The following is a 12,186-nucleotide window of genomic DNA, read 5'->3' as shown; positions in this document are numbered from 1 at the left end:
GCATAAGAAAAGAGGTGTGTTAAACCTCTAGGATGGGGGCCGGCATGTATGCAAATTACTGTTTAGAGTTAGCCTATCATTAGCAGGGGCGGGTTTTCAATAGAGACATTATATAAGGAGCTAGAAGTGAGGGCCAAAGCCTCTTTGTTCCAGATTGTGGTCAGTGTCAGAGTTGGTCAGTGATAGTCTGTACCTTATATTGGTCTGTTAATTCTTTTCTTTTTTATTTTCATCACTAGATTCTCTTCCCTTCTTATCCCTGCCCCTATTTTCTACATTTAACACTTTGCTTTCCCTCACTTTCCTGGCTCTATATAAATAAATAGCAGCACATTATTGTCCCTTTACCTGGCCCTGTCCACCCTCGCTTTTGTCATTAGCCATGCCCCGTCCCCGCCGCTCTGCGCCCCCCCCTGCCCGCTTCCTCCAGACTGACCTGAACACTGGCTCACGCCAGCGGCGTGGGGCGGCCCCTGCTGCGGACGCGGCGTGTGCTTCTCCAGGCGCCGCTACGGAGCGGGGCCTGCGCAGGCGTGGAGGAGCAGCCTCCGTCGCGGATGCGGCGGATCCTGTCTCCGGCGCCAATCATGCTGGGCGTCGCGGGGTGGCCCCTGCCGTGTGTGCGGCGGGTGGTGCCTCCGGCGACGCTGCTATGCAGGCGCGGGGTTCAGGCCGGCGCCCGGCTCTGCTGACTCCGGGCGCGGCCGGAGCTCCCGCGATCACTGCGGCTGGTAGCGGGCGGGAGCGCTCCGCGACACCTACACGCGGGCGCGCTCTCCCATCCGGCGGCCAGGTCACAGCCTCCGCTAAAAGGCGGAGGTCCCGGCGGGGCCATAGAGCCCCATCTAGGAGCAGCCAAGGCCATGCTAGTGTCCCCATGGTCCTTCCCGTTCCCCGCTCACGGCGGGGCGCCCGCCATGTTAGTGAGCGGGGGCGGGGCTTAGCCATTACAGCCATTCCACATCCAGTCTGTCCCCTGCTCATGTTCCCAGGGCTGGGGCTCAGAATTCTAGTACCAGTAATAGGGTGCAATCCCCTGCATCTGTGAGTGTTGCCACCCCTCCCCCTTTTGCTGCGCAGCCAGATCCCTCAGCCATCGCATCTGCTTTGTCAACCCTGGCGGCTGTGCTTGCCCCATTTTTGGCAGCTCCGCCGGCAGGCTCGTTGCCTACTCAAACCGTCGCGCCTGCTAACGTCAATCCTGTAGGGGCGCAGGGGGGGTCAGAGGTAGAGCAGCTGGCGCAAGCATTGAGAGCCATTGCTCCTAGCTTCGCTCAGCATAGCATGGGCACTAGTGCGCCCTCAGTTCCGATCACTCAAGACTCGAGGCGTGGCAATATGGATGCTAGGTTGCCTGCCGCAGAGGTGGCGGCCGGTGTTTTTCCTTCTTTTTCAGATGACGTGGTCGAAGAAGGAGAGCTGGTTGACGAGGATGTCGGGGAGGGGCGGTCTGGATTTTCCTCTGATACCATGACATCGGAGGGTTCAGGTGGGTCTTTCTCAGACTCTAGTTCCTTGACGTCTTCTTTTGCTTCCTCTATATCTAACGCGGAGAGCGCGGGCAGAGCGCGCAAGAGAGCAGCTAAATATGCAAAATTGGAGGCAAAGCGTCGCTCAAGGCGTAAGCATAGCACCCATAAGCGCAAGCCAATAGAGAAGGGTTTAGAAGGTTCTGCAGGGGTACATTGTGACAACACCGCTGTATTGCGAGGTTTAAGAGCGACTTGCCGCAGTAAGATCCGCAAAGGTGACTATGTGGATATTTTTGCACTTACGGAAAAAGCTAAGAAGGCGTTTAAGGCGGCTAGGGCAAAGGGTGGTATAGGTTTGGAAGCTTTCAAATCTTACAATAATTGGTTGGCCGGTTTTTGCATTTTTTCGGCTTGTTATTTGGAGACGCGCCCAGAGGAGCACCTGAACGTCATTAGGTACCTCCATTTAGTTCATAGCATGCAGTTGTCCTCCAGGGTCATGGCTTGGCGAGCGTACGACGAAGAATTCTGTCGCAAGCAGGACGGCAGACGGGTGATGGATCTAGGCTGGAAGGACGTAGAGGTTTGGCTCGAGGTCACACAGCCTTTGCGTCCTGCGTTTGAAGCGTACAACGTGAATAATCAGCTAGTTCAGGTCGTCAGGGCCAGCAGCAGGCGGCCGGTGGAAAATGTTTCGCTTTTAATAATTCCACTTGTACGCAGGGTCGGAAATGTCGTTTTCGTCACCTCTGCTTGCGATGTAGTGGCAGCCACCCAGTTGCCAAGTGCTTCAAGGCGGGTGCTCAGCAACAGCCTGCTCAGCCGCCAAAAGGCGCTGGTTCTAAGTAAAGCTTCATCCCCCGTCTGCGTTGCCGCAATGGCAAAATGGTTGCGTTGGTACCCTGTTCTCCGGGACGCGGAATTTTTGTTAAAAGGTTTCAGCTTTGGTTTCCAGTTACCTATTTGCAGAGAGGTTGACACAGGTTCGCCTAGGAATTTGAAATCTGCGTTCGAGTTGCCTCACATTCTTAGGGAGAAAGTGGCTAGCGAGGTTACCTTAGGACGCATGGCAGGGCCTTTTGCAGAACCTCCCATAAGGGATCTTGTGATTTCCCCGGTGGGAGTGGTCCCCAAGAAGATTCCAGGAAAGTACAGGCTTATTCAACATCTGTCTTATCCTCCAGGCTCATCAGTAAATGATGCCATACCAGTTGAGGTTTCCTCGGTGGTGTACCAGTCGTTTGACGATGCTTTGAACGTAGTTAGGTTTTATGGTCCAGGCGCGCTGATGGCTAAGATAGATGTTGAATCGGCTTTTCGTCTGCTTCCCTTACACCCAGAGTCATTCCGGTTTATGGGCTTTCGCTTGGACGGCGAATATTACATAGACAAGTGCTTGCCTATGGGATGTTCGGTGTCATGCGCATATTTTGAGCGATTTAGCACCTTCTTGCACTGGTGCGTGGAATTTTCTTGCGGAGGTCATGGGATAGCCCACTATCTCGATGACTTCTTGTGCGTCGGCCCTTCTGGTTCAGATAGATGTAGTTATTTGTTGTTTTCTTTGCAAGCGCTGTTTTTTCATTTTGGAGTCCCAGTTGCTGCGGACAAAACTGAGGGCCCTGCCTCTTGCTTGTCATTCCTGGGTATCGAGATCGATACCTCGGCGGGCGCCTGTCGCCTTCCCCTCGATAAGGTTCACAAATTGCGTAATGCCATAGAGGAGTGCACGGCTTCCAATAAAATTACCCTGCGGCAGGCGCAATCTCTCCTGGGCCTGTTGAACTTTGCCTGTAGGGTCATTCCTATGGGCAGAGTTTTTTCGCGCAAGCTAGAAAGGGCCACGGCTGGAGTCACTAAGCCGAGACATTTACTCCGTTTGTCCTCAGAGATTAAGCGGGACCTCTCTGTCTGGGTCTCGTTTCTGCAGGATTTTAATGGTGTCCGGCTGTGGTTGCCTCCACCCGCGGACAATTTGCAGCTGCAGCTGTTCACCGATGCGGCAGGCGCCACGGGATTCGGTTGCTACCTTGATGGTTCCTGGTGCGTTGGTCATTGGCCAGAGGAATGGGAAGGAAGGGGTTTGACCAGGGACTTGCTCCTTCTCGAACTCTTTCCCATAATGGTTTCCTTAGAAATCTGGAGTGAACGCTTGCGCAATCGCAGCATCGTGATCAGGTGTGACAACCTGGGCGTGGTGCACGCGATTAATCATCAACGCGCGTCTTCCCTGCTGGTTTTGCGTTTGCTTGCGCAGCTGGTGCTGACATGTTTGCGTTTTAACATCATGTTTAAAGCAAGACACGTGCCGGGGGTAGAGAATGGGATAGCTGATGCGTTATCACGTTTTTAGTGGGCTAGATTCCGATCTTTGGCCCCTGGTGCTGACGTTGATGCTGTGCTTTGCCCCTCTTATGTTTGGCAGGTGATCGAGCCGGCATGGAGGGCTTAGCAGAGCAGTCTCTAGCCCCCTCCACTTTGCGAGCTTATCGTCAGGCTTGGCATGAATGGGAAGACTATTCCCGTAGCAGCAGGCAGGCAGGTAAGGGTCAGCATCGTGCGATGCTTTCTTTTATTTGGAGTCTCCGTTTGGGGGGTAGATCCAGGGCTTCTGTGGCGCGCTCCTTGGCAGGCATTGCATTTTATGTTAAATTAAAGGGACAACCTGACTTTACTAAAAGCTTTCTGATTGCGAAGGCTTTAAAGGGTTGGGCACGGGTCTCTCGGCCAGTTGCTGACCGTAGGAAACCTGTGGACGCCCATTTGCTTCCGGCAGTGCTGGGGGCAGTCCCCGAAGTGGCGTTTACCGAGTACGAGGCGATCCTGATCCAACTGGCGTTTTCAGTGGCTTTTCACGGCGCATTGCGCGTATCGGAGTTGGTGGCATCTTCCAAACGGGTTGATGCCACCATGCTCTGCTCGGATATCTCGGTCACTCATCGAGCTTTGCTTTGTAGGATACGGCGGTCAAAGACCGACCAGACTGGTAGGGGTAGGTGGTTCTCGTTGAGTCCGTCTAAGGACGAACGGATCTGCCCTGTGGCGTTAGCGATGCGTTACGCATTGTTACGCCCGGATGTACCTGGTTCATGGCTTATGCACTTGAACAGGACTCCGCTTACCAAATACCAGTTTGGTTGGTTTCTGAAGCGGTGTGTATCGGGTTTAGGCCTCTCACCTCAGGATTTTGGTACGCACTCATTTAGGATCGGCGCCGCAACTTCGGCAGCTGCTGCGGGTTTCTCACCGTCGGAAATTAAGTCACTGGGACGTTGGAAATCGGATAGTTATAAAAGTTACATCCGACCTACTCATTAAGATTGTTTGGAACCATAGGGCAATGTAATATTTTCAATGTTATGTTTTATTGCTTGCCTGGTTTTCTTGTTTTTGTCTCAAGTTCCGTCTCGTCTTGTCTCGTCTGTTACCCCTGTCTACCCTACTCGGGATTAGCTACTCGCCATTGCTGGCAATGGGAGTCTTGAGGGATTTTACAATTTTTGCCTGATCTGACGGATTCAATTCGGCTAATTTCAAAACATTTAATTAGGTCATAGTCCATCCCTCAGCAGGTTTTTATTTTACCTCTTGCCGAGTTCACATGTTTTTTCCCAATGTCCCCCCACCCATTCTTCCCCTTTGTGTCTTTTTGTTTGTCCTAGCCACTTTAAATAGTAAAGCTGGCAACCAATAGAAACTTTTTCTTTTGGCAGATACTCACTTATTGTTCTTTCAGATCCCACTAATACACCATAAAATGTTATTGTTTTATTACAACTACTAATTTGGTATTTACTGCTTTTCTCCATTTTTAGGTTTGCTCTTTGACACGCAGGACATTTGGGTTATAGGCCATTCTTATATTTTCTGGGCCGCTAGCTTTATGAGTTCAGATCATGCTCCACTTTGTGAACATTCTGCTAGGATCCATTGGATAGGTTTCAGGGGTATGAGATGGCATTCCTTTTGTCCTAGACTGTTAGAGTACGCAAAAAATTTTGGCAGGCCACGTATTTTGGTGACCCATTTAGGAGGCAACGACTTAGGACAGAGGTCCTCTTTAGCATTGCGACTTGATATAATTAACGATTTGGCGAGGGTACTATCGGCCTGGCCCTCGTGTACATTACTTTGGTCTTGCATTGTGCCTCGACAGGTCTGGCGTGGGGTTAGGAGTTTTCCCGCTATAGATGAGGCTAGGAAGAAGCTTAACTTTGCAGTAGCCAAATTTGTGATGGCCAATGATGGCCGTGTCATTTACCATAAGGGCATTCAATTTCGTTTTAGTCATTTATATAGGGCTGATGGAGTTCATTTGACAGAAGAAGGTGTGTCATTATTTCTTGTGGATCTTTTTAGGGTGTTGGCGTTATTGGGGTAGTCCTTGGTATGGTGGCGGTGCGGCGGTTTTTCTAAGCAGAACCTTGCTGTGGCGGGAAAGAACGGCAGTTCACCAGTCCGGGTGCAATTATGAGTTAAGGGCGTTCCCTTCATTGACTGGTAGTTGGCTGTACCAACCTAACGGGGGGCAGTATCATCACCTAAACGGGTGGGTAGTCAAGTTAGAGGGTGAGCGTTACCTTTTGTGTTTGACATGGTTTACATGGTTATGTGTATGCACTCTGGGCGATCTACGCCTGCTATGTCTTTTGTTGTTTGTGTGTGGGCATAGCAGATCTGGCTGATTTCTGGCCGTCCTTTCTTTGCCACCATACATCCTTAATTAATTTAAGAATTAATAAATAATATTAATTTCTCCAATAAATCGCCATCAAGTTATCTGCCAAATCCACGTCTCAGTGTCTTTATTTTATGTTAGTATGATAAGTGGTTTGCACACATGACAACACCTCATCCGATAGAAGGTTTAGTGAAACCGAAAGATTGCATAAGAAAAGAGGTGTGTTAAACCTCTAGGATGGGGGCCGGCATGTATGCAAATTACTGTTTAGAGTTAGCCTATCGTTAGCAGGGGCGGGTTTTCAATAGAGACATTATATAAGGAGCTAGAAGTGAGGGCCAAAGCCTCTTTGTTCCAGATTGTGGTCAGTGTCAGAGTTGGTCAGTGATAGTCTGTACCTTATATTGGTCTGTTAATTCTTTTCTTTTTTATTTTCATCACTAGATTCTCTTCCCTTCTTATCCCTGCCCCTATTTTCTACATTTAACACTTTGCTTTCCCTCACTTTCCTGGCTCTATATAAATAAATAGCAGCACATTATTGTCCCTTTACCTGGCCCTGTCCACCCTCGCTTTTGTCATTAGCCATGCCCCGTCCCCGCCGCTCTGCGCCCCCCCCTGCCCGCTTCCTCCAGACTGACCTGAACACTGGCTCACGCCAGCGGCGTGGGGCGGCCCCTGCTGCGGACGCGGCGGGTGCTTCTCCAGGCGCCGCTACGGAGCGGGGCCTGCGCAGGCGTGGAGGAGCAGCCTCCGTCGCGGATGCGGCGGATCCTGTCTCCGGCGCCAATCATGCTGGGCGTCGCGGGGTGGCCCCTGCCGTGTGTGTGGCGGGTGGTGCCTCCGGCGACGCTGCTATGCAGGCGCGGGGTTCAGGCCGGCGCCCGGCTCTGCTGACTCCGGGCGCGGCCGGAGCTCCCGCGATCACTGCGGCTGGTAGCGGGCGGGATCGCGCCGCGACACCTACACGCGGGCGCGCTCTCCCATCCGGCGGCCAGGTCACAGCCTCCGCTAAAAGGCGGAGGTCCCGGCGGGGCCATAGAGCCCCATCTAGGAGCAGCCAAGGCCATGCTAGTGTCCCCATGGTCCTTCCCGTTCCCCGCTCACGGCGGGGCGCCCGCCATGTTAGTGAGCGGGGGGCGGGGCTTAGCCATTACAGCCATTCCACATCCAGTCTGTCCCCTGCTCATGTTCCCAGGGCTGGGGCTCAGAATTCTAGTACCAGTAATAGGGTGCAATCCCCTGCATCTGTGAGTGTTGCCACCCCTCCCCCTTTTGCTGCGCAGCCAGATCCCTCAGCCATCGCATCTGCTTTGTCAACCCTGGCGGCTGTGCTTGCCCCATTTTTGGCAGCTCCGCCGGCAGGCTCGTTGCCTACTCAAACCGTCGCGCCTGCTAACGTCATTCCTGTAGGGGCGCAGGGGGGGTCAGAGGTAGAGCAGCTGGCGCAAGCATTGAGAGCCATTGCTCCTAGCTTGGCCCAGCATAGCGTGGGCACTAGTGCGCCCTCAGTTCCGATCACTCAAGACTCGAGGCATGGCAATATGGATGCTAGGTTGCCTGCCGCAGAGGTGGCGGCCGGTGTTTTTCCTTCTTTTTCAGATGACGTGGTCGAAGAAGGAGAGCTGGTTGACGAGGATGTCGGGGAGGGGCCGTCTGGATTTTCGTCTGATACCATGACATCGGAGGGTTCAGGTGGGTCTTTCTCAGACTCTAGTTCCTTGACGTCTTCTTTTGCTTCCTCTATATCTAACGCGGACAGCGCGGGCAGAGCGCGCAAGAGAGCAGCTAAATATGCAAAATTGGAGGCAAAGCGTCGCTCAAGGCGTAAGCATAGCACCCATAAGCGCAAGCCAATAGAGAAGGGTTTAGAAGGTTCTGCAGGGGTACATTGTGACAACACCGCTGTATTGCGAGGTTTAAGAGCGACTTGCCGCAGTAAGATCCGCAAAGGTGACTATGTGGATATTTTTGCACTTACGGAAAAAGCTAAGAAGGCGTTTAAGGCGGCTAGGGCAAAGGGTGGTATAGGTTTGTAAGCTTTCAAATCTTACAATAATTGGTTGGCCGGTTTTTGCATTTTTTCGGCTTGTTATTTGGAGACGCGCCCAGAGGAGCACCTGAACGTCATTAGGTACCTCCATTTAGTTCATAGCATGCAGTTGTCCTCCAGGGGCATGGCTTGGCGAGCGTACGACGAAGAATTCCGTCGCAAGCAGGACAGCAGACGGGTGATGGATCTAGGCTGGAAGGACGTAGAGGTTTGGCTCGAGGTCACGCAGCCTTTGCGTCCTGCGTTTGAAGCGTACAACGTGAATAATCAGCTAGTTCAGGTCGTCCGGGGCCAGCAGCAGGCGGCCGGTGGAAAATGTTTCGCTTTTAATAATTCCACTTGTACGCAGGGTCGGAAATGTCGTTTTCGTCACCTCTGCTTGCGATGTAGTGGCAGCCACCCAGTTGCCAAGTGCTTCAAGGCGGGTGCTCAGCAACAGCCTGCTCAGCCGCCAAAAGGCGCTGGTTCTAAGTAAAGCTTCATCCCCCGTCTGCGTTGCCGCAATGGCAAAATGGTTGCGTTGGTACCCTGTTCTCCGGGACGCGGAATTTTTGTTAAAAGGTTTCAGCTTTGGTTTCCAGTTACCTATTTGCAGAGAGGTTGACACAGGTTCGCCTAGGAATTTGAAATCTGCGTTCGAGTTGCCTCACATTCTTAGGGAGAAAGTGGCTAGCGAGGTTACCTTAGGACGCATGGCAGGGCCTTTTGCAGAACCTCCCATAAGGGATCTTGTGATTTCCCCGGTGGGAGTGGTCCCCAAGAAGATTCCGGGAAAGTACAGGCTTATTCAACATCTGTCTTATCCTCCAGGCTCATCAGTAAATGATGCCATACCAGTTGAGGTTTCCTCGGTGGTGTACCAGTCGTTTGACGATGCTTTGAACGTAGTTAGGTTTTATGGTCCAGGCGCGCTGATGGCTAAGATAGATGTTGAATCGGCTTTTCGTCTGCTTCCCTTACACCCAGAGTCATTCCGGTTTATGGGCTTTCGCTTGGACGGCGAATATTACATAGACAAGTGCTTGCCTATGGGATGTTCGGTGTCATGCGCATATTTTGAGCGATTTAGCACCTTCTTGCACTGGTGCGTGGAATTTTCTTGCGGAGGTCATGGGATAGCCCACTATCTCGATGACTTCTTGTGCGTCGGCCCTTCTGGTTCAGATAGATGTAGTTATTTGTTGTTTTCTTTGCAAGCGCTGTTTTTTCATTTTGGAGTCCCAGTTGCTGCGGACAAAACTGAGGGCCCTGCCTCTTGCTTGTCATTCCTGGGTATCGAGATCGATACCTCGGCGGGCGCCTGTCGCCTTCCCCTCGATAAGGTTCACAAATTGCGTAATGCCATAGAGGAGTGCACGGCTTCCAATAAAATTACCCTGCGGCAGGCGCAATCTCTCCTGGGCCTGTTGAACTTTGCCTGTAGGGTCATTCCTAAGGGCAGAGTTTTTTCGCGCAAGCTAGAAAGGGCCACGGCTGGAGTCACTAAGCCGAGACATTTACTCCGTTTGTCCTCAGAGATTAAGCGGGACCTCTCTGTCTGGGTCTCGTTTCTGCAGGATTTTAATGGTGTCCGGCTGTGGTTGCCTCCACCCGCGGACAATTTGCAGCTGCAGCTGTTCACCGATGCGGCAGGCGCCACGGGATTCGGTTGCTACCTTGATGGTTCCTGGTGCGTTGGTCATTGGCCAGAGGAATGGGAAGGAAGGGGTTTGACCAGGGACTTGCTCCTTCTCGAACTCTTTCCCATAATGGTTTCCTTAGAAATCTGGAGTGAACGCTTGCGCAATCGCAGCATCGTGATCAGGTGTGACAACCTGGGCGTGGTGCACGCGATTAATCGTCAACGCGCGTCTTCCCTGCTGGTTTTGCGTTTGCTTGCGCAGCTGGTGCTGACATGTTTGCGTTTTAACATCATGTTTAAAGCAAGACACGTGCCAGGGGTAGAGAATGGGATAGCTGATGCGTTATCACGTTTTCAGTGGGCTAGATTCCGATCTTTGGCCCCTGGTGCTGACGTTGATGCTGTGCTTTGCCCCTCTTATGTTTGGCAGGTGATCGAGCCGGCATGGAGGGCTTAGCAGAGCAGTCTCTAGCCCCCTCCACTTTGCGAGCTTATCGTCAGGCTTGGCAGGAATGGGAAGACTATTCCCGTAGCAGCAGGCAGGCAGGTAAGGGTCAGCATCGTGCGATGCTTTCTTTTATTTGGAGTCTCCGTTTGGGGGGTAGATCCAGGGCTTCTGTGGCGCGCTCCTTGGCAGGCATTGCATTTTATGTTAAATTAAAGGGACAACCTGACTTTACTAAAAGCTTTCTGATTGCGAAGGCTTTAAAGGGTTGGGCGCGGGTCTCTCGGCCAGTTGCTGACCGTAGGAAACCTGTGGACGCCCATTTGCTTCCGGCAGTGCTGGGGGCAGTCCCCGAAGTGGCGTTTACCGAGTACGAGGCGATCCTGATCCAACTGGCGTTTTCGGTGGCTTTTCACGGCGCATTGCGCGTATCGGAGTTGGTGGCATCTTCCAAACGGGTTGATGCCACCATGCTCTGCTCGGATATCTCGGTCACTCATCGAGCTTTGCTTTGTAGGATACGGCGGTCAAAGACCGACCAGACTGGTAGGGGTAGGTGGTTCTCGTTGAGTCCGTCTAAGGACGAACGGATCTGCCCTGTGGCGTTAGCGATGCGTTACGCATTGTTACGCCCGGATGTACCTGGTTCATGGCTTATGCACTTGAACAGGACTCCGCTTACCAAATACCAGTTTGGTTGGTTTCTGAAGCGGTGTGTATCGGGTTTAGGCCTCTCACCTCAGGATTTTGGTACGCACTCATTTAGGATCGGCGCCGCAACTTCGGCAGCTGCTGCGGGTTTCTCACCGTCGGAAATTAAGTCACTGGGACGTTGGAAATCGGATACTTATAAAAGTTACATCCGACCTACTCATTAAGATTGTTTGGAACCATAGGGCAATGTAATATTTTCAATGTTATGTTTTATTGCTTGCCTGGTTTTCTTGTTTTTGTCTCAAGTTCCGTCTCGTCTTGTCTCGTCTGTTACCCCTGTCTACCCTACTCGGGATTAGCTACTCGCCATTGCTGGCAATGGGAGTCTTGAGGGATTTTACAATTTTTGCCTGATCTGACGGATTCAATTCGGCTAATTTCAAAACATTTAATTAGGTCATAGTCCATCCCTCAGCAGGTTTTTATTTTACCTCTTGCCGAGTTCACATGTTTTTTCCCAATGTCCCCCCACCCATTCTTCCCCTTTGTGTCTTTTTGTTTGTCCTAGCCACTTTAAATAGTAAAGCTGGCAACCAATAGAAACTTTTTCTTTTGGCAGATACTCACTTATTGTTCTTTCAGATCCCACTAATACACCATAAAATGTTATTGTTTTATTACAACTACTAATTTGGTATTTACTGCTTTTCTCCATTTTTAGGTTTGCTCTTTGACACGCAGGACATTTGGGTTATAGGCCATTCTTATATTTTCTGGGCCGCTAGCTTTATGAGTTCAGATCATGCTCCACTTTGTGAACATTCTGCTAGGATCCGTTGGATAGGTTTCAGGGGTATGAGATGGCATTCCTTTTGTCCTAGACTGTTAGAGTACGCAAAAAATTTTGGCAGGCCACGTATTTTGGTGACCCATTTAGGAGGCAACGACTTAGGACAGAGGTCCTCTTTAGCATTGCGACTTGATATAATTAACGATTTGGCGAGGGTACTATCGGCCTGGCCCTCGTGTACATTACTTTGGTCTTGCATTGTGCCTCGACAGGTCTGGCGTGGGGTTAGGAGTTTTCCCGCTATAGATGAGGCTAGGAAGAAGCTTAACTTTGCAGTAGCCAAATTTGTGATGGCCAATGATGGCCGTGTCATTTACCATAAGGGCATTCAATTTCGTTTTAGTCATTTATATAGGGCTGATGGAGTTCATTTGACAGAAGAAGGTGTGTCATTATTTCTTGTGGATCTT

At 51.4% G+C, this 12,186-nt stretch overlaps 2 protein-coding genes across 2 annotated transcripts; both read left to right on the top strand.

Annotated features, from left to right (window-relative positions):
* Positions 1–3,872: 3,872 nt before the first annotated feature.
* LOC148518676 (uncharacterized) lies at positions 3,873–5,420 on the top strand (the record flags this gene model as incomplete). Its single annotated transcript, XM_088477462.1, has 1 exon — positions 3,873–5,420. A coding segment is annotated over one exon (918 nt), but the record flags the coding sequence as incomplete, so codon positions are not given.
* Positions 5,421–7,829: 2,409 nt separating this feature from the next.
* On the top strand, positions 7,830–11,924 carry LOC148518675 (uncharacterized). Its single transcript, XM_088477461.1, has 2 exons — positions 7,830–7,848; positions 10,258–11,924. The coding sequence occupies exons 1-2, from the start codon at positions 7,830–7,832 to the stop codon at positions 11,148–11,150; spliced, it is 912 nt and encodes a 303-aa protein (XP_088333587.1). The 3' UTR covers positions 11,151–11,924.
* Positions 11,925–12,186: the final 262 nt, after the last annotated feature.

This window comes from Taudactylus pleione, unplaced genomic scaffold (assembly GCF_031769625.1).
Source record: "Taudactylus pleione unplaced genomic scaffold, aTauple2 ptg000201l, whole genome shotgun sequence".
Lineage (NCBI taxonomy): Eukaryota > Metazoa > Chordata > Amphibia > Anura > Myobatrachidae > Taudactylus > Taudactylus pleione.
The sequence above is the reverse complement of the archived record's forward strand: the minus strand, read 5'-3'. Positions and strand labels throughout refer to the sequence as shown.